Raw genomic sequence first — 22,378 nt, 5'->3', positions numbered from 1 at the left:
AAAAAAAAAAAACAGATAACAGGCCTCCGTTGGCCGGTCATAGGAACTAACATGAGCCTTCTGTGGGCTAAACTCAAGAACTTAAAGGGATAGTTCACCCAAAAAATAAAATTATGTAATTAATAACTCACCCTCATGTTGTTCCAACCCCGTAAGACCTCCGTTTATCTTTGGAACACAGTTTAAGATATTTTAGATTTAGTCCGAGAGCTCTCAGTCCCTCCATTGAAGCTGTGTGTACGGTCTACTGTCCATGTCCAGAAAGGTTAGAAAAACATCATCAAAGTAGTCCATGTGACATCAGAGGGTCAGTTCTCCATGGCTTCGAAAATACATTTTGGTCCAAAAATAGCAAAAACTACAACTTTATTCAGCATTGTCTTCTCTTCCGTGTCTGTTGTAAGACAGTTCAAAACAAAGCAGTTTGTCATATCCGGTTCACGAACGAATCACTCGATGTAACCGGATCTTCTTGAACCAGTTCACCAAATCAAACTGAATCATTTTAAATGATTCGTGAGCTTGTGTAAGAGAAACAGATAGAGACATAATTGGTGTAAGCTGCTGTTCCAACAAAGTAAAATTATATAGTTTTACCAAAGATAAAGTGTAATAGTCTGATTTGATCAGATCCAACTGCAGTCACAATTTATGAGATATGACATTATTCGAATGCTTGGCAAAAGAGCTTTTAATCTAGCTTTAAACAGAGAGAGTATCTCTGATCCCTGAACATTATCAGGAAGGCTATTCCAGAGTTTGGGAGCCAAATGTGAGAAAGCTTTAGTGGACCTTTAGTGGACTTTGCTATCCTAGGAACGACCAAAAGTCCAGCGTTTTGTGACCTTAGGGTGCGTGATGGTTTGTAACGTGGTAGAAGACTAGTTAAGTACGCAGGAGCTAAACCATTAAGGGCCTTATATATCATCCTGCAATGTATTCTGGATTCATCATGCAAAACTAATCCATGGCTCCCAGATTCCATTGCAGCATAAAGCATGTCACCATTGTTGAGACTCTGATTCTTGATGTGTTTGTGTGTTTAATCCAATATTTTTGTCTGCAATACCGGAGCCTGCAATTTCAGGAATGCATTTTAAGGACCGCATTTCTAGGACCCTAGTCTGTTTGTGACAGTGTCACCTTCCGAGTCAGAGAACTGCAGTCCCAGGAACACATTTCCAGGAGCCTAGATTAGGAGGATCGAAAAAAGTGCCACCAAGGTAGTATTTTCACTCAGTTTTAACTACTTAAGAGTTTTAGAGGTTTTAAAAGGTTTATTTCACCCAAATACTACTTTCTTTATTGCAATTAAACCTGGTTCCTTGGAATGTTGAGTAATTATCGGGTATAAGTATCATAATATAATAACTCATCCATAAAATAAACAAGAAATCATGGTATTGTTACAATCATCAGCTGGAGTGCCCATGCACTCCTATAGAGGGCACTTCACTCAGGACTGCCATCTTCTATTTCCATTCCCAACTCCATTTCCCATAATCCCATTCTTAGGGCTAATAACCCCATTACCACTCCCCTATATAAACTGTGTTTGGACTCAATCATTGTGAAGTCTTGTTTAGCCCCATCTAGCTTTTCCGAGTGGTTTCCCTGTGTTTGTTCTTCCCGTGTCTGATTTTGGATTGTGTTTACTGCTTCCTGCCCCGACTTCTGCTCGTTTTCGATTTTGGATATCCCTGACATACCTGACGCTGTTTTCTGATTTCTGCCTGTCTGACCGCTCTTAAATAAATACTGCAATTGGATCCAAACGTCTCTGACTTTCTTCGTAACAGGTATAGATTAACCACATTTTCAAGTACAGAGGGAAGACACAAGGATGACTCTAGATTTAAGAAAACAGTTGAACTTGAGCACAGACAAAAACAAATTTGTTCATGATGTGAACAAGATAGAAAGAACTTCATGGACAACGTCTTCACTGACTCCTAAGAGAGAGAAAGAGAGAGAAGTGAATGAAATAAGGAACTTATAGTTAAACATGTTCTACTCTCTTATTTTAAATTTCATATTTAAAAGATCTTAGTGACCACAGAGCGCACACACATATACATTACAAAAATAATTATATAACTCTTCATACCAGTTAATGTTCATGATACTGTTATTGCATGCTGTTCAAAGATTTGAAAAAAAAATATATTTTTAAGTTGTGGGAACAAAGGTTCTTGAAAAAGTAATGTCAATAAAGCCCATCTGAACTGAGAGAAAAAATAAATACAATAGAGATGCAAGGAATCTGAATAGAAATAACATATTATTGAAATGACTTTTCCTGACCTAAATATTTAAAGCGCACATTGTGATGTATTATCTCTTTTAGCCTATTAAATTCTTCCACTTCAATGAACGAGTAAATGGAGAACATAATCACTGCTGGGTTAACAGAAATAGCGTTATCGCTTAAAAAAGGATAGATTATTCATTGTGTAAAAAAACAAAGGCCACTTTACCATAAGCAGAAAAATCCCAGTCATTTCAACAGATCTGGCGTGGCAAGCCCCATAATCAACAAAAGGTAAGATTAGTGATACATGAAACATCAGCCGATGTCCTCTTTACCACATCTTGTATATTCAGATTACAGGGCAATAATATTTCATTGAAATGTTTAATTATGCAATATATTATTTACAATATCAAGCCCAGTTTTCTCAGTCCAGCTCCCACGATCAGTTTACTGAGCAAGATCTCAGTCTACACAATAGTGATGTGTCATTCGTAAATGAATCATTCTTTTTGAACAAATATTTTAGGTGAACGAATCGTTCTCGTTCACGTAAGCCACTAACTCATATTTCTCGTTCAATTAAGTTCCTCCTCCACAGCAGCACAGTGCTATTAGCAGCGCATACGCAGCTCGGTGAACCGGGAAGCTCTGTGAACTGTTTCATCCTGTCAAAGAGTTACTCAACCTCTAGCCAATAGCCTTCAAGTATGACAAGTGACGGAGCATGTGATTTGTGACACCCTTCACTGAACAGTTTCATACGAGTCTGAATGAGATCTAGAGATATTGTTCGTGAACGAAATGACTGCACTGGTACATGTGTCGCTCGTGAATGAGTTGAGTGAAATGACACGTGACATTCGTGAATTAAATGACTGACCTGTACCCATGTCGTTCGTGAATGAGTTGAATGATTTAGTACATCTGTGAATGAAATGACTGAACTGATACACGTCATTTGTGAACAAGTTAAATGAATGGATACATGTCATTCGTGAATGAATTGAACATAGCTTATCTCGTTCGTGAGCGATATGAATGAGGGTAAACCGGGTCAGTTGACCATTTAGCATGTCAAAATGACTTTATGCCTCTGCCAACTCTTGGGTCAAAACAACCCAACCGCTGGGTTTGTCCCTTTTTAACCCATTTTCTAGAGTGTAAGTCCACATCTAGAGTGCTTTATTAGAATGTTCGAGGATAATGTTATAACAACATTATCAATACACTTTTTTTATGTTTTTAGAGGATGTTATATTATCTTTTAGCAGAACATTCTGGAAACTAAAATAAAACTTTTTTTTACTTTATAAAGTAATACATTTATTATTCCAATAAATGTTCATTGACACAGAATTATATATATATATATATATATATATATTATATTAGTGGTGGGCCGTTATCGGCGTTAACGTGCTGCTTTAACGCGCTGCTTTAACGCGAGACTCTTATCGGGCGATAAAAAAAAATATCGCCGTTAATCTATTCTCAAAGTTGGGTTGGGAGCTGGGTCTATACTAAGCAAGCTATGAAGACTTTCACCTTGATATTTTATATAACCGACTGGCTGAGGCCAGCCTAAAAGGATGCTCAGGACAGTTAACGGGCCACTGCTGCGCTTCGTCACGAAAGCTTATCTTTTTCACATGTTTTTACGCCTTACCACGTGTCGATTTAAACATTAAAGCATCCAAACACAAGACGCGGAAAAGCTGAACAGAGTAGCAGGTTACTTGCGCGCTGTCACGAGAGAGATCGAGAGCCGCATATCACGGACAGCGACACTGAACCGCACTCTGTTCTGTGAAGTTCTCCTCGAAGTCCCTCCTGCACCTGAACGAACAAATACAAATCGCAGTTTGAAACAAACAACAAGATGTGAAAGAGCCCGATTCAGTACTCGCAGTGTTCTGGTGTTCAGGGCTCACGCAGAGAAAGGCGTCTCGAGGCGCTAAAAATAAGCGTTTTCAAGTGTTTTGATCAACACTTGAACATCGAATTTGCTTATTTTTGCTCTAGTGCTGACAAATACATACGAAATATGTCAAAATATCCACCTTGGAAATTATGCTCGAAAAAACTCGGTTATTTCTCAAGTGAAAGTAAACAGTTGAGGAAAAAAAATGGGATGTGTATTATATTGGATGTGTTCATAGTCTCTTAAAGTGACCGCGTCTAATTTATCTACTGGCTGCTGTAATGTTAATCCAAAAAAAATTAAAATGAAAATTACTTTGTAGTTTTAACAGTCAAACCAAAAATTATTCAGACACCAGATATAATTTTTGATATATATAGCAAAACTGTAATAATGTGAGAAATGTTGAAGGTGTCTGAATAAATTTTGGTTTGATTGTATATTTCATTTTTACACTGAAGACTATCCAGTGCTATTTTACATTTAATTATTTGGTTTCTGTACCTTGACACCTACAAACTTGAAAAAAAACTTAAACATTGTGTAAATAGCACAAATAAATAAAAATAAACAAACATACAAATTAAACAATTTCAAACAGGGCCCACTGGTAAAACCTTCACCGGGTCCCGCTGACCCCAGCTACGGCTCACGCCTGTTTCACACATACTCTGTCTGCAGTGCGTATGCAGTCCGTGTGCGTTACGTATGTGGTGCATCACGGACTCGATGTGCTTTCACACAGGACGCGTTTGCAGTTCGCTACTCGGTGCGTAAACGATCGCTGCACTGCTGCAGACGCCACGCTCCTGGAACGCAACTAGAATCCGTTAACATGGGTTCGTAAAAAATATGCAACGCATATGCACTGTAGACGGATTATGTGTGAAACAGGCGTAAGGTTGTTTGCACCTTGTGCAATGTGGAATTAGCTTACAGCTTTTTCAACCAGTTTGTGATGCATTTTGCAAACAGGAGATGAACCCCTTTTCTAATGCACCACCTAGCTTGATAAACCCCTTCTCAAAGACTTACTGTTTGTCAATTTTATTTGGGTAACACACATATTCTGAATGCCTTCGGCAGAATTCGAATGAGCCATTTTAATCTAGATTAATTTCAAGATCAAAGTGAGATTTTTTTATCTATGCCCACCTCTAATATATATATATATATATATTAGGGCCGGGACTCGATTAAAAAATATAATCTAATTAATTAGAGGCTTTGTAATTAATTAATTGAAATTAATCGCATTTTAATCGCATATAAATATTTGACCTGAGAACAGTGAGAAGTAATTTTTTTCACATGGATTTATAGTATACCTGTCACACACCTGGACTCATTTAATGTGTTTTTGCCCGTGACCCAGTTTCTGTCTTTCCGTGTTTGATTAGTTCCCAGGTGTGTCCATTATCTTCCTCATGTGTTCCATGTCCCTGTTAATTTAATGATTCCATCCACCTGTGTTTCCCCAATTATCTGTTGTACATAAGCCTTGTCCTTCAGTTCTGTTTGGTCGGGTCTTCTCACTTGCAGCTCATTTGCCACTTGCTACTTACGTGTGTCTACCTCTGTGCTCCATGTTGGATACCCCCTGTGTTGGATATATTAAAAGCCTTATTCTGTTTATCCTCGACTCCGTATTCCTTCAGGCAGCGTAAAACCGTGACAGAAGACCCGACCTCAAAAGAGAAAATAGAAAACTGCGTGTTCTTCCCTCCGTTTTGCTTTTGTTTTTTCACAGTCTTTTCTTTTCTTAGTGTCTATGGATCCCCTCTATCGTCCCGAATTCCTCATCCTCCTGCTGAAGCAGGAAGGACGTTCTCTCGAGGACCATACCAGACAGTTTTTCCTATTAGCTAATGCCACCAGCTACCCGGACGGCGCGCTCTGCACCTTCTACAACACCAGCCTGAACTCCAAATGCAGAGCGTTGTCGTCCGAAGATGGTCCTCGAGAGGATTTCGCGGCATTCGTGGAGTGGACTCTGGCGAGAAATGGCTCATCTCTCACCATCTGCCCCATAGAGGACCTCGCCAGCCCCACTCCCGACCCAGAGACCAGCCAGCCACCATCACGCCGCACGGAGCCAGAGCCCACCGCAGCCGCAGAGCCCGAGCCATCCACTGACAGGGAGCCGGATCTCGAGAGCGCGACTGACCAGGTGTGTGAGCCGGCAACACCGTGCATCGTGGGAGTCCTCGTGGAGATCGAGGGCGTGGAGGAAAGCCCTGCCCACACTCCTGCGACTGAGGGTGAGCTGTATGCAGTCTCTGAAGATCATATGGAGCAAGTTCAGGATCTGATGGACTGGTCTATGGAGGTAATCCCTAATTTTCCTGTTTCCCCGCTGGTTCCGTCCAGCCCTGATTCCCCTGTATACCCTCTCAGTCTCCCACTCCTACCTCCCCCAGTCATTTCCTCTGCTCCATTTCCGCTGGTTCCGCCCAGCCCTGAGTTTTCTGTTTCTCCGCTGGTTACGCCCAGCCCTGAGTTTTCTGTTTCCCCGCTGGTTACGCCCAGCCCTGAGTTTTCTGTTTCTCCGCTGGTTCCGCCCGGCCCTGAGTTTCCTGTATCTCCGCTGGCTCCGCCCAGCTCTGAATCTTCTGTTTCTCCGCTGGTTCCGCCCAGCTCTGAGTTTTCTGTTTCTCCGCTGGTTACGCCCAGCCCTGAGTTTTCTGTTTCTCCGCTGGTTACGCCCAGCCCTGAGTTTTCTGTTTCTCCGCTGGTTACGCCCAGCCCTGAGTTTTCTGTTTCTCCGCTGGTTCCGCCCAGCCCTGAGTTTTCTGTGTCTCCGCTGGTTCCGCCCAGCCCTGAGTTTTCTGTGTCTCCGCTGGTTCCGCCCAGCTCTGAATCTTCTGTGTCTCCGCTGGTTCCGCCCAGCTCTGAATCTTCTGTGTCTCCGCTGGTTCCGCCCAGCTCTGAATCTTCTGTGTCTCCGCTGGTTCCGCCCAGCTCTAAATCTTCTGTGTCTCCGCTGGTTCCGCCCAGCTCTAAATCTTCTGTGTCTCCGCTGGTTCCGCCCAGCTCTGAATTTTCTGTGTCTCCGCTGGTTCCGCCCAGCCATGATTTTTCTGTTTCACCACTGGTTCCACCCAGCCCTGAATCTTCTGGGTCTCCTGTATTCCCTCCCAGCCTCCCTCTCCCGCCTCCTCCCAAACCTGCTGGTCCCTCTACTCCTTCGCTGGTTCCATCCAGTCCTGATCCTCCTGTCCTTCCTCCCACCCTTCTCCTCTCTCCTCCTCCTAGACCAGCCAGTTCCTCGTCATCCCTGCTGGTGCCAGTCAGTCCCGCAGCTCACCCTCAGTCCGCGCCATCGGGGCGCGGTGGTTCGCCGCTGGACTGCCAGTCTCCAGCTCCGCCTTGGCGTGTTAAGGCCCTGTCTCCGCCTCCAGCCTCCGAGCCCTGGACTTCTCCTCGGTCCTTCGACCCAGCGGCTCCGCCTTGGCTCTTAGCTCCCTCGTCTCCACCGTGGCCTGTCATCCCACCTGCTCCACCGGGCTCCCTCGTCCCTCCGGCTCCACCTTGGTCAGTCGTCGACCATCCGCCGCCTCGGGACTCCACTCCTCTGGTTCCACCTCGTCACTCCATCCCTCCGGCTCTGTCAGGCTCCTCCTTCCCTCCAGTTCCACCTCCATCCTCGGTCACTCCGGCTCCACAGCGGTCTGCCAGGACCCCGCCTCTGCCTTGGTCGCCTGAGCCTTCAGCTCCACCTAGGCCCTCCGGATCCTCGACGTCACCCTGGCTCTGCGGCTGTGCTGCTCCATCTTGGGCTCCTCACCCACCGGTGCAGTCTCCGCCTGTCGGCCCCCTGGTGTCGTCGACCCTTCCTTCACCATGGCTCCTCCCGCCGTCGACCCCACCTTGGATCTCCGTCCTGGCTGGTCTCTGGTGGACCATCTGGCTCCTCCTGTTCCTGTCTCCTCCCTGGCTCCTTCCTCCGTCGTCTCCTCCCTGGCTCCTCCTTCTGTGGTCCCTGTCTGCTGGCCCCCTCCTGGAAGTCCGTCCTCCACCGGAACCTCCTCCCAAGTTCCCACCTACGCCTCCCCCTGTTGTTTCTACGGTGCGAGGACGCACCTACCGGGAGGGGGGAGTACTGTCACACACCTGGACTCATTTAATGTGTTTTTGCCCGTGACCCAGTTTCTGTCTTTCCGTGTTTGATTAGTTCCCAGGTGTGTCCATTATCTTCCTCATGTGTTCCATGTCCCTGTTAATTTAATGATTCCATCCACCTGTGTTTCCCCAATTATCTGTTGTACATAAGCCTTGTCCTTCAGTTCTGTTTGGTCGGGTCTTCTCACTTGCAGCTCATTTGCCACTTGCTACTTACGTGTGTCTACCTCTGTGCTCCATGTTGGATACCCCCTGTGTTGGATATATTAAAAGCCTTATTCTGTTTATCCTCGACTCCGTATTCCTTCAGGCAGCGTAAAACCGTGACAATACCATTGAATAATGACTGAATACATAAGCTTAAGCAACAAAATATTGTTTATTTTTGTTCAACCAAGTCTAGCAGACCAGTGCAATTTTTGCCATGAAGTGTATCAATAGCATATTTAGAAACAATTTAGAAATATTACATTTCAGAAATTCAGGAAGCTTATAGGTGCTGGAACCTTCTGTAAAGTGTTTTTTTTTTAGTAAAACACAATACTGTCAATTACATTCAGAACATTGGAAACCCTGACTATTAGAAAACATCTCTCTGTTGCTTCAGAGGCCATAACATACTAAGTCCAACTCTCAATAACCTTGGCCAAAACAATAAAGAGTTCAACATAAACTGTTGCACCAACAAAATAATACATAGTTCAACATAAAGTGTAAAGTCCACGCTAGCTGCTATATGTTTAGCGTAGGTGATACTTGAGACTCGATGTTCTGCGGTGATATCAAGGGGCAAAGAACTCTACCGGAAGTTGAAGTCGGGCGGGGGCTGCCATCTTTTAGCAGAACTTCACTTGCGTTAGCATTCCCATTGACTCCCATTCATTTTGGCGTCACTTTGACAGCGAATAACTTTACATCTGAGGCGTTTAAAGACTCTGTTTGTCCATTATTTATTTCTAAAGATACACGACAATGTATAAAGGGCTCCATTACCTTCTATGTTACATTATGGCCCCGTATAAACAGTTTTTGTAAAAAATAGGCTCTCTGTCGCATTACCGTACAGACAGGAGGAGAAGCTCGCAGGCAATTAACGATTAGTCGTCAAGCTTCGTTTGAGTCTGCGCGTCAGAAACGGAAGTGCTAAAAAACGCTAAAACTGGGCTTCACTTGTCTCAATTGAGTTGCAATGGGGTCGCTGTGTCCATTTCTTTTACTGTCTATGGGTGATATGCGAACGCTAGTTGGAGCTCCAGTATAATCGGTCCGCCGAAACTCATCCAGTGAGAAACGTTCCGCGGTGCAAAAATAAGTTATTAAAAACTTTGCGGGGATTTTTTTTCTGTAATTAATTAATCTTAGTTAACGCGTTATTTTTTGTGTAATTAATTAATCTCAATTAACGCGTTAAAGTCCCGGCCCTAATATATATATATATATATATATATATATATATATATATACACACACACACACACACACACATATATATATATATACACACACACACACACACACACACACACATATATATATATATATATATATATATATATATATATATATATAATAAGAACAGGATGAACAAAATTTGTTTGGTCTGAACTGGGTTTTGATAGAACATAATATATAAAACTTTACTTTAAAAGTTTAAATACACAGCTTCTTCAGTTGTCCACTTTTGAATAACAGTGTGGACAAGGATGGGGATCATACGATTTACTTACATGCAAAGTGGAATTGAAACCAGCATGAGATAAAGCACACCACCTGACCCAAGGTAAGTATAAAGAATTAACAGATGATGTATAAAGCCAGTTGCCAAAAATGTTTATAGATATAATTTGTACAAACAGAGGACATTCTGAGCTAAAGTCAACCATTGCACCATGTCTGAACAAAAGAAGCTAAGTCTAATTTATGGTTTTACTTGCATGTTAGTTGAGACCCATCAGAATTGTAATCAGATCATTTCAAGAATTAACGTAACCGCGTATGCTGATATGCAAAACTTCATTTGCATAAATGAAAGCATATATTTGAGTGGAAGGCTGCCGGACTGATGCCAGGGACGGTTACTCGTAAAGAATCTCAGTCTCAGCAACAACACAAACTCATAGCAGGTCACCATTCACAGGTAAGACACGTCACAAGGTTTCACATCTTTAGCTATTAGTAATATAGTGTTACCAAATAAAAGTTTTTACATTTGTCTAAAGTTGACTGGAATACAAATAAGTTCCTTTTTTATGACAAAGCCAACTGTAAGTGATGAGAAAACAATTAGTCACTGGTCTACTGGTCTGCTAATCTACTTGCATAATTAATATATTTGTTTGCTGTCACAGTTCTGTGTTTTATGCATATATTCTACAATTGTTCTTGTAAAATGTGGCTAATCACAGGTTGTCTATACATCAGGTTAGGTGCTTTCATTATTTATGAAATATGTGGTATTTTATAGCTGTAGATACCGTGGCAGCAGGGGATGATGGATCTCGGTGTGGTGATGGTCTTTGCTGTGCTGCAGATCAGTCTACAGACAGCTGGAACGGATTCCAGCCAAGCCATTCCAGCAGAAGACTCTTCTATGACTGAAAGAGCTGGTTTGTTTGCTTTTATTGTATACTTTTTATAAGATATATAGTGTATTTGTTGTGTAAGCACTGTGAAAAGGACTAAGACACTAAATGTTTATGCAATCTCGCTGTTTAATTAATTACTGAACATATGCCAGCATCTATTGCAAACTACGTTCATACTTTGCCTATGTCTGTACAAAGCTACATACATTCAAACCAAAATGTATTCAGACACCTTCATCATTATTAACATCTTCACAGTTTATTCACTATAGCTTAGAAATGGTTATAAAATATGAAAATAAGTCAGAGTAAAACTAAATAAATTAATCTTGATAACTTTGATACAAAGGTATGTAATGATGAATTCGACTGAATAGCTGTCATCATTCAAATTTAGGTACACAATTAGAAAACAACAATTTATGTCTACCAATTATCAAGCAATGCTTCGTTTTGTTCAGTCTGTAAAAAAAGGTCGCATTAGCAATTAAAGAAAAACACGTAAACAAAACATAGTCAGGTCAAAGTGTCTGAATAATTTTTCATACCAAATTACTATCAATTTTACTGGTAGTCCACTGTTTGACATTTTTTTGAGTATAATATGTTATAGTTTACTTTATTTTGCTATCCTCACTCACATAACTCGCTAGTAAAAAATATAAAAAATGTGCATATGGTATCTGATTGATGTTTTGTTTGACTATATATTTTTTTCAGCTTGTATTTTAGCTCAAGAAAAAAGTATATTCTTTATCTTTACTCTTTAAAGTAAAATAACAGTCATGAAGTATATGGTGTATAGATATTGTAAATAAAACAAGAGAAGCCAGATGCACACACCTTAGAAAGTTCATTGGTAATGAACTGTATGGATTCAGTTTAGACTGTTAAATGTTCTGCACAATCTCGGCCTCATTGTTTTGACCAATAAAGTCAAATGTTTTGGCATCTGGAACACTAAATAATTTTTACAATACTTTCTGTGCAGAGTTTCTCGTCCTGCTCACTGGCTCAGCTCTGCCTCCCCACCTGACTGAAAACACATTGTCAAACCAATCAATTATGTGATACCAAAGTATTTCATGGCAAAGAGTAGTAAAACTTTAGTCAAGTTACATAATTAATTCAGTCCCCTAGATCAGTCATTTGACACCCCATAATGGAGCTGTTAATAACTACAGTATATTTGATCTCACAGTGTCTATGCAGTGATGATTGATTGGCAAAATAATTAGATAACCCTAAATAAAACTGGTGCATTTTGTGTGTTTGTCTTTCAGAGTCCTCTCGTGTTCATCATCTTCTTCCTCGCAATCCACCAGACAAGCAACAGAGTGCAACTGAGTTCCAGAGCTTCTTGGAATGGACAGAAATGAATCTACCTAAAGATGTGCCTAAGGATGCGGTCACTGTCTTTGACAAGAAATCAAAGCAAACTTTTCATGTTGCCAAGTTTGAAGACTGTATACCTTGCTTCTATGACAGTGCTGAAAAAGCATGTTGGGAAATTAAATCTCATGGGGAATTCAAATTAGGAAGTGCTGTCCGGAATGCAAAAATTTCATTTCTAGTGAATAAGGATAACTTTGAATTACTTCAGTGGAAGAAATCTTCATATGGAGAGATTCCACCTTTGGCAGTGGAGTCTTGTAATGGTTACTTTATTGCTAGAGATGATTTGGGGTTAGGCTATATGACTGAGAACAGTCTAATGGTGCTTGGCACCACAGAAAATGAGGTTCTCACCCTAAATCATGATATTAAAGGGCACCATTTAACCATTACTGAGTATAATATTACAGCACAGGTGACCTCAGAAAACACAGAAGTACTGAAACATTTCACAGCTTACAACAGGAACTGTGAACCAGCCAAACATCAGGTGAAGCTGGACCAAGGCATCGATAAAACAGTTTCTTTCCTAAAGACCCACACACATACAGTTGGAGGAACAGGAGACACCACATTCAAGGGTAAGGTTCCATTTTTAACAAGTATAGGAGGAAAGCTTGGCTTGAAATATGACTTTAGCCGCCTCAGTTCTAAGACTACATCCACAGTTGAGAAAAGTCTGCATTCAGTGAGTATGGAGGTGCAGGTTCCTGCCAACCACATGTGCAGCATCGACATTAAAAGCAATACCTTCACAGCTGAAGTCCCGTACACCGGCCAGCTCACTAGAATATACAACAACAATGAAATACGCAGAACCTTGATTAATGACGTCTATAGTCATCATGAAGTAGCAGAAATCCAAGCACTTGTGAATCCCTGCACTTTATTCTCAGATGGAAAGAAATGTTAGGCAAGCTCAGTAATACAAAATGAATGAATTATATGTAAACCAGTGTGTCACTTCTTGCTTTCTGATCACAAAATCCTTCAAGAATCCCCAATAAATTTTCTTTAAGCAGACTACTAGTTTTTCCTTTGTCTGTTTTAATTCAGTCATTCTACATTTTAGCTTGAATGCTGAATAAAATAACTTTTAATAAACCTTATAGTTCTGTAGATGTCTTATTTAACATGACTGACATAAAAGTTCCCATATTTTGTTCCTGTACAGGTCCATAATTTTTCTTAGGACGTCTACTAGAATAGTTTCATAAACTCATTATTTTTGTTATAAATTGTATAATACATATGGTAAATACAGGAAGTAAAATGTTTATATATTATGTCAGACACCAACTTTTACCCTGCAGACTTGTTTTTTCTTCTTCTTTAGAGTTCAGATAGATCACAGTAATTGTTAGATTATAGCATGCTCTCTGCCTTATGTTTCTGTAATCCCTTCGCACTCCTATTCTTCTGTCTCGCTCCCTCCTCCTTTCTGTGTTCTTTCTCTCTCTCTCTCTCTCTCTCTCTACTCTCAGTAGTCTAAGCTCTCTCTATCACAGTGTCTACAAACATGTGCACACATGTACATGTCTTCAGGAGTTATGACGTTCAGAGGAGGAAGAGGGCTATAAGCACGAGGGTTATTGAGTTTAGACTGACCAAACTGTATTGTTCAGTCTAGAAAAGGTATCCTTGGTCAAGTGTGCTCCTAATATGTCCAGAACTTCCTGGCCATACTTCCATTTTATATAACATACAGATGTAATCTACTGTACATCATATGGGCTCTAGAGGTAGCAGGAAGGAAAACCATTTGTTTGCTAGACATCCCTATATCATTTAGTGTACAATTGTCACTGGATAAACAACTACACCAACCCTTGCAATGCAACTATATCATGTACGGACGTATATTGCATCTTTCAAAAGTGCATTATGTGCAGACAGAGAAATGCAAAGTTTTTGACTGCCTAACACAACACAAAGTAACGCAACACAAAGTACCGATAAGAATACCGTTAAAGTACCGGACCGTTAAGCAGTATCGTAAGAGTAGTAATACCGTTAAAACCTTAATGATCCCTAATTTTGACTAGTCGAAACGACCAATAGAGATATCTGTAATGCAGTTTTGACTAGGCAAAACTGAATTACAGATATCTGCAATGACGTCAATGAAAACGACATTCAACTCGTCACACATCTTAAATGACAATTGCAGATATCTGTAATTCAGTTTTGCCTAGGCAGAATGAAAGTTAAAGATATCTCAAATGTCATTATGACTAGTACAATTTTTTGTGCATGACGTTGCTCTATTTTAGATATCCATAAATGCGTAATTCCCCTTAAATGGGAAGGGGATCATTTCCTTATTTCTATGAACAATGAAGAAAGAAGCAGTCATGGCGTTGGCTGTAATCGAAAAAAACACCAGAAAATGGCATGAAATTCAACGAGCCCTCACACGGGATTTGTGGAGATAGAGAACGTCTTTCTATTGAAAATTTCCATGCTGGGGAAGACAGACGTTTCTCTGTCAGGCGCGTATCGAGTACGCAGCGCCATTTCACATGAAGCTCCGTGCAGGAGTGCGTATAGTTTTCAGAGAAACACGTGAATGCTTCACTTTGCGCGGAATGATTAAACCTAGACCACTACTCAACATTTTTTTTTCATGTTTAAGTCCATTTACTTACTTCTTTTATATAGAAGAATATATTATCTTTTAACATGGGCTATGCAGGTCATGTTAAATTATCATATATTCTTCTGCCATGAACAGTATAGAAACCATAAAATAATTAGACCACCATTTACTTGCATTAAGCAACTCTATTGTTATTTTTATAATTAGTATTAATATAATTGTTATACAATGTATTGCCACACTTATATATGTGAATTATATTATCAGAAAAGTGAACATTTGGCGTTGTCAGTCTTTTATTTGTGCTTAACCTCTTGAACTCTGGCCACGCCCTAGGACCCACCGGTGGGTCCGCGGGGAGGTCATAATATTATTTTTTTTAAATCTATAAACTGTGAAGCACAAAACTAGTCATATATGGTATTTTTTGAAAGCTTAGAACCTCTGCTTTCTTGCAAGTCCCATGGTATTTGCATTAATTTTACATAAAAGAAAATAATAAGGTATAAATTCGTTCTTCCACAACCACCCCCCCCTTGAGAAAATCAGATGAATAATGTTCATATTTCATATTTATAGCACACAAACTCACCAAACATGGACAAGTCACACATCAAATGAAAGCTCTCACTCTCAGGAATGTCACTGTGTACTTTATTTCACCGATCTTATACATTACAGTGACATAACAAATAATAATTTTCAAAAGAATCACGAAAACTGAAATTACTTATGTGAACAAGCAAACGTATGCGTCATATTTCTGCGCTGATAACTACATCTGTGCTCACATACTAGCCTAAAATCATATATCAGCTTTTACATTAGGTTGTTTTCTTCAAAATGAGACCATTCTCGTGTGTCTGTGAGCATGCATGGCTAAACGGCACTATAATATGTCTCAGATGCGCAGATCAAAACATGCAATGCAGCGTAAACCATGACCAGTATTTGTATTGACTCTCTTTGATTCCTTTCGACTTGCAATGACGTCATCACGCAGTGCGTCCTATGTCATGAAAGCTGACAGCCTCCCCTCTCCATAGACACATCGATCAAGCTTCTAGACCATTCAGAGCCCGAGTTGTTCCTTTCCAAAGTTGAGGAGGTGGGACTAAAGAAAACGCTGCAAACGGGCGCAGATGATTATTAGAAGTTGATCGGAAGTTGGTTTGTACCCCACAAGGTAGTGTGTGCAGCCCCATACTGTTTAATATTATGATAAATGACATTTTTGATCAGGTAAATGGAAATATAGGTAAGTCACTTTATGCAGACGATGGAGCACTCTGGGTTAGAGGTCGAAATGTAGAATATCTTAGAAAGAAAATGCAAAATGCAATAGAGAAAGTTGAACAATGGACTTATAAATGGGGATTTAAACTCTCAATCCCAAAAACTAAAGTTATATGCTTCTCTAAGCGCCACAAAGTAGTGCCACTGAAATTGTATGGACAGGATTTGGAACAGGTTAAGGTGGTGAGGTTTCTAGGAGTTCTCTTTGATGAGAGGTTGACTTGGTGTCAGCATATTGATAAGGTCAGAAATAAGTGCAAGAAGATCAACAACGTGTTGAGATGTCTATCAGGGCGAGACTGGGGAGCAAGTAGAGCTTCGCTAATAAACATTTATCAGGCTCTCATGAGAACTGCCTCTGACTATGGTTCCTTAGCGTATATGTCGGCATCGAAATCTAACCTTAAAAAGCTCGATGTGGAGCAGGCACAGGCACTTCGGATTTGTACTAGGGCATTTAAAACATCACCAGTTACCGCTTTACAGGTGGAAGCAGGAGAGATGCCGCTGCGTATTAGGAGGGTCAAGATGATGTTGGCATATTGGACTAATTTACAAGGACATAGTATGGTGCACCCCACAAAAACTGTCTTGCAAGAATGCGCAGAGCATAATAAAAGTAATTTTTACAGTTTCGGATGGGTGGGGGATGCTAAGGCTCAAAATGCAGGTCTCAGTCAGTTGCAAATAGGACCCACTGTGGCAATATCAAATATACCACCCTGGAAATTTATAAAACCATCTGTAAATGTAAGCTTACAACAAATACTAAAAGAAAACTCAAAAATAATGCCACAGTGGATAATAGTTCAAAACTATGTAGAGCAGTATCAGGAGGAAGTATTCATTTTCACGGATGGATCAAAGCAGCCAGAAACAGGCCGTACTGGTGCAGCATTTTATATTCCTCGGTATGAAGTAGTAGTCAAAAAGAGGACTACAGACTACCTGTCAGTTTACACTGTGGAGTTGATAGCAATTTTACTGGCATTAGAGTGGGTGGGGAAAAATCATCAGAGTCAAGGTGTTATTATAGCCTCAGACAGTTTATCACCATTATTAAGCATTCAATCTGGGAGAGCGTCATGTAGACAAGACCTCATTTATCGAATACTTCACTTGCTTCTCACACTTCATAATAAGGGAGCGGTTGTCTCCTTCCTTTGGGTTCCTGCTCATGTGGGGGTGGAAGGAAATGAAGTTGTGGATATGCTAGCAAAAAATTCTATAAAGCATGAAATAGTAGATGTACAAGTACCAATAAGCAGAGCAGAGGTCAAAACCATCATAAAGCAACATTCTCTTAATATATGGCAAGAATATTGGGATACAGCGGATACAGGACGTCATCTATACAGCATACAAAATCAAGTAGTCACAAGAATGAGGAAGGGCAGAAGCCCTAGGGAGGAGATGTTAGTCGCACGTCTTAGAATTGGTCACACTGGTTTAAATACAACATTGCATAGAATAGGAAAACATCACACTGGATTATGCACTGAGTGTAATGTGCAAGAGACAGTGAAGCATATATTGTTAGACTGCAAAAAATATGAAGAAGATCGGGCAGAATTAAAGGCACAGATGGATGAACAAAGCATGACACTTGAGCATTTATTAGGGAAAGCATCTGGGAGTATACACAATTTACTAATTTTGTTTTTGAAAAACACTGGGTTAAGTGAAAGAATTTAATAGGAAGGAATTTTCTTTTGTAAAGATCTTATATAAGTTTTTACTTCTTTTATTTACTAATTAAATTTTTCTTCACCTCTTTTTTATGTCATTCTAATACCCACACTCCAGTCTAGTAGGTGGCGGTAATGCACCTTTGAGATTAGTTGCCAACCGCCATTAAACCCGAAAGAAGAAGAAGAAGAAGAAGTTGGTTTGTGATTTTGGATAGCGTTTTAGCGAATTATTGCGTGCTTTTATTACTGTTAGAGTTATATGTCTCTGAAAAATGACTTCAAGAAAGTTTTTTGTTGGTGTGGAGGCGGCTTTGGAGGAGTTTGATCGGATGTCCGACACTGAAACTTGCAGCGAGGCTAGCTAGCTTTGACTCGGTCAGAGAAGCTGCTTACAAACTGGGAGAAGACCCTGATTTTGAGTAAGTATACGTTGTTTGTATCAAGCATTTGTAAGTTGCATGCTAATATTATTATTGCATTAATTTATTCATCGATTGCATTCATAAGTGTATTGCCTTGTGCAGTTTATGTCTTTCTTGTATACGCGAGTTGCATTCATCGGTTGCCTTCGTTAGTTGCATGCTAATTTGTTTTTGCATGAATTTATTTATCAACATTATATATACGTGTACTGCATTGTGCATTTTTATATCTTATGTATATGTGAATTGCATTCATGTGTTCGTTACATATTTGAATTACACACACGTAACGAACACATGAATGCAATTCACATATACATAAGATATGCAAGGGTTGTTCTCATTTATTTATACATACTCATGGATCTGTGTATGTGTAATCAAATTATTTTCCTCTTTCTGTTACTTGCATATCTGGATTATTTTTGTGTATGTTATTTTAGCATGTATTTTGGGATTGCAGTGTAAATTTATACATTTTTGTTTTGTTTTGCAGTTTTAGCATCCAGTGGTGAAGAATGGGAGCCAGCAAGTCAGGATACTTATTTTGTGTGTGTGTGTGTGTGTGTGTGTGTGTGTGTGTGTGTGTAAAATAAAATGCAAGAACAGAACTTTGCCTTATTTTGCTTATTACATGACATGAGTTTTTTGAGGAAACTTGGAGACCTAAGACATTCTGTCTCTTCAGGTAAAGCTACAGAACTTGGAGACTCCAACGCCTCCTTTTGGTTAAATCTAAATAACTTTTGCTTAGAAGATGTTATCAACAAAAGTATTTTTTTATCTTTTTACTGTCACCTAGTGGAATCAAAGGAAACTTTCTGCAGGGAAATAGACCAAACAGGTCCTAAATAACAGAATCCTAAATAAAAACTTACTTTAAAAAATAATACAAATCTGACTTTGTTTCCGTGTTTATCACAATATAGTAAAAATACAAAATACAAAATATGCAATATCTTGTGCTTGTGTTAAACTTCCGAGAGTTTTCTGTAAAATAAGACAATTTTTATAAATTTATTCCAAAGTATGTGGTTAGGGCTGTCTTTTAAGTTCAGCTATGCCTACTGGTTTCAGTAATCAAAAATGGTGACTACACTTGGAGAGTCTAACGCCTCCTTTCGATTAAAGCTAAATAACTTTTGCTTAGAAGATGTTATCAAAAAAATTCTTTTTTCTCCTGTTTAATGCCACCTAGTAGAATCAAAAGAGATTTTCTGAAGTGACCTAGACCAAACAAGTCCTAAATTACAGACTCTTAAATAAAAACTTAATTAAAAAAATTATAAAAATCTGACTTTTTGTCAGTGTTTATCACAGTAATGTAAAAATATAAAGTACAAAATATGCAATATTTTACCCATGTTTTAAAATTCAGAGAGTTTTCTGTCAAATGAGACCATTTGTATCAATTTATTCCAAAGTATGTGGTTAGGGCTGTCTTTTAAGTTCAGGTATGCTTGCTGGTTTCAGTAATCAAAAATGGTGACTGTAAAAGTACACTTGGAGAGTCTAACCCCTCCTTTCTTTTAAAGCTAAATAACTTTTGCTTAGAAGATGTTATCAAAAAAATTCTTTTTTCTCCTGTTTAATGCCACCTAGTGGAATCAAAAGAGATTGTCTGAAGCGACATAGACCAAACAAGTCCTAAATTACAGACTCTTAAATAAAAACTTAATAAAAAATAATAATAAAAATATGACTTTTTGTCAGTGTTTATCACAGTATTGTAAACATATAAAATACAAAATATGCAATATTTTACCCATGTTTTAAAATTCAGAGAGTTTTCTGTCAAATGAGACCATTTGTATCAATTTATTCCAAAGTATGCGAGTAGGGCTCTCTTTTAAATTCTGGTATGCCTAATTCTGTAAAAATTTCAAAATATGCTGCAGAGCTGAAGAGGTTAATGGATAAAACAACGGCGACACACATTTATAGCTATACTAATTAGAAATAATTCTTTATATATATTAATATGTGCTTATTTGTGCAATCATTAAAAGTATTGGTCTTACACCACTGTTATGTCCACTGGTCACAGCAATAAATACTATATTTTTGCAATTCCACAAGTCTCTACATTTCCAGTTTATCTATTCTATTCATTATTAACAATATGCTATTTCAGTGCATGTATGAGAATTGGTATGATGATAAATTACAAAAAATAAACAGTCCAATGCTGCTTAAACACTTAAACTTAGTTGACTTTTTCTTTTTGTAGGGAGAAGAGGCCGACCACCCATTGATGTTACCAGAGAACACATTGAATTTCTGCTGAAGCAAGGCCATACAATTTCAAAAACTGCTGAAATACTGGGATGCTCCTCATCATTTCTGTACAAGAAGTCAAAGTTGTTGGGTATACCTGTTAGAAGTATGCTGTCTGCAATAGATGATGGTTAACTAGAACAACATGTGAGGCAACTTCAGAGCCAATATCCTAATTCTGGAAATGAGTAATTGGAGGTCTTTATCTTTAGGCTGTATTTAATTCACATTTGTGTGCTATTGTTTTGTGAATATCATGTCAATTTAGATATTTTGACAAATCTGATGCAGATGATAAGAGCCCTGTGCACAAGGTGTGCTTGTTACACAGTCCAGGGTGTGTGAGATGATGACACGGGTCAATCCTACTGCTGCTGCAAGGAGATGGAGCCAGACAGTTGCAAGATGTGTTTATCATGTACCTTACCCCAATAGTTTGTGGCACATTGATAGGAACATGCGTCTCATAAGGTTATTACCATACTTGTCATACTTTTTTTATATTTTGAAAAGAACTTCAGCAAGTAAAAAAAGTTTACAGCTATATTGTTTCCAGAATACTGTCAATAGCATTATAATCTAGATGGGGTTTTGTGATTCATGGTGCAATTGATGGATACTCCCGTCTGATTACTTACCTCAACTGCAGCACAGAAAATCGTGCCACAACAGTGCTTTCTCAGTTTTTGAAAGCAACATACCTCTATGCCCTACCATCAAGAGTCAGATCTGACCATGATGGGACTTGAAGGACTTGAACACAGAGGTTTCATAACCGGACGATCAGTTCATAATCAGAGAATTGAACGCCTCGGCGTGATGTATTTTTGCATGTGTTGCAGCTCTTTTACCTTATGTTCTACTCCTTAGAGGATTCAGAGGTTCTAAACCCAGATGATGATGTCCGCAGACTTTCACTGCATATTGTTTATCTTCCTGAGATTAAAAAAAGACTGGAGCAGTTTAGACAGGCCTGGGACCTCCATCCATTACGAACAGAAAATAATGGCACACCATCTCAACTCTGGACAGAGGGCATGCTCAAAAACATTGCAACAGACAACACAGCTGTCAGCAATGTGTTTGGGGAAAATCCCTACAGCGACCAAAACATTGATGCCATCCTAGCGCAGTATGGAATTCAAACACTGCCTACACTTGATGAGGAAGAGTTCTCAGCTGTTAATGTAGAGCCACCTCAACTCATCATCAATCAATCAATCAATCAATCACCTTTATTTATATAGTGCTTTAAACAAAATACATTGCGCCAAAGCACTGAACAACATTCATTTGGAAAACAGTGTCTCAATAATGCAAAATGATAGTTAAAGGCAGTTCATCATTGAATTCAGTTATGTCATCTCTGTTCAGTTGAAATAGTGTCTGTTTTAATTTGCAATCAAGTCAATGATATCGCTGTAGATGAAGTGACCCCAACTAAGCAAGCCAGAGGCGACAGCGGCAAGGAACCGAAACTCCATCGGTGACAGAATGGAGAAAAAAACCTTGGGAGAAACCAGGCTCAGTTGGGGGACCAGTTCTCCTCTGACCAGACGAAACCAGTAGTTCAATTCCAGACTGCAGCAAAGTCAGATTGTGCAGAAGAATCATCTGTTTCCTGTGGTCTTGTCCTGGTGCTCCTCTGAGACAAGGTCTTTACAGGGGATCTGTATCTGGGGCTCTAGTTGTCCTGGTCTCCGCTGTCTTTCAGGGCAGTAGAGGTCCTTTCTAGGTGCTGATCCACCATCTGGTCTGGATACGTACTGGATCCGGGTGACTGCAGTGACCCTCTGATCTGGACACAGACTGGATC

At 39.7% G+C, this 22,378-nt stretch overlaps 1 protein-coding gene and 1 long non-coding RNA gene across 2 annotated transcripts; both read left to right on the top strand.

The window, feature by feature from the left end:
• The first annotated feature begins 10,352 nt into the window (after nt 1–10,352).
• LOC113037668 (natterin-3) lies at nt 10,353–13,290 on the top strand. Its single transcript, XM_026194975.1, has 3 exons — nt 10,353–10,434; nt 10,762–10,903; nt 12,166–13,290. The coding sequence occupies exons 2-3, from the start codon at nt 10,786–10,788 to the stop codon at nt 13,188–13,190; spliced, it is 1,143 nt and encodes a 380-aa protein (XP_026050760.1). The 5' UTR covers nt 10,353–10,434; nt 10,762–10,785; the 3' UTR covers nt 13,191–13,290.
• Nucleotides 13,291–18,060: 4,770 nt separating this feature from the next.
• On the top strand, nt 18,061–21,821 carry LOC113037669 (uncharacterized). The gene is made up of 3 exons (XR_003274650.1): nt 18,061–18,282; nt 18,782–18,973; nt 20,516–21,821. It is a non-coding gene; the product is annotated as an uncharacterized LOC113037669 (long non-coding RNA).
• The last annotated feature ends 557 nt before the right edge of the window (nt 21,822–22,378 follow it).

This window comes from Carassius auratus, chromosome 20 (assembly GCF_003368295.1).
Source record: "Carassius auratus strain Wakin chromosome 20, ASM336829v1, whole genome shotgun sequence".
NCBI lineage: Eukaryota > Metazoa > Chordata > Actinopteri > Cypriniformes > Cyprinidae > Carassius > Carassius auratus.
This window is presented reverse-complemented; position numbering and strand designations above follow the sequence as displayed.

Bases quoted from the DNA above. Each gene is read 5' to 3' on its own strand.
- LOC113037668 (XM_026194975.1), top strand. From the start codon at position 10,786: ATGATGGATCTCGGTGTGGTGATGGTCTTTGCTGTGCTGCAGATCAGT. The intron at 10,904-12,165 runs GTTTGTTTGCTT...TTTGTCTTTCAG, and splicing joins TTCTATGACTGAAAGAGCTG to AGTCCTCTCGTGTTCATCAT.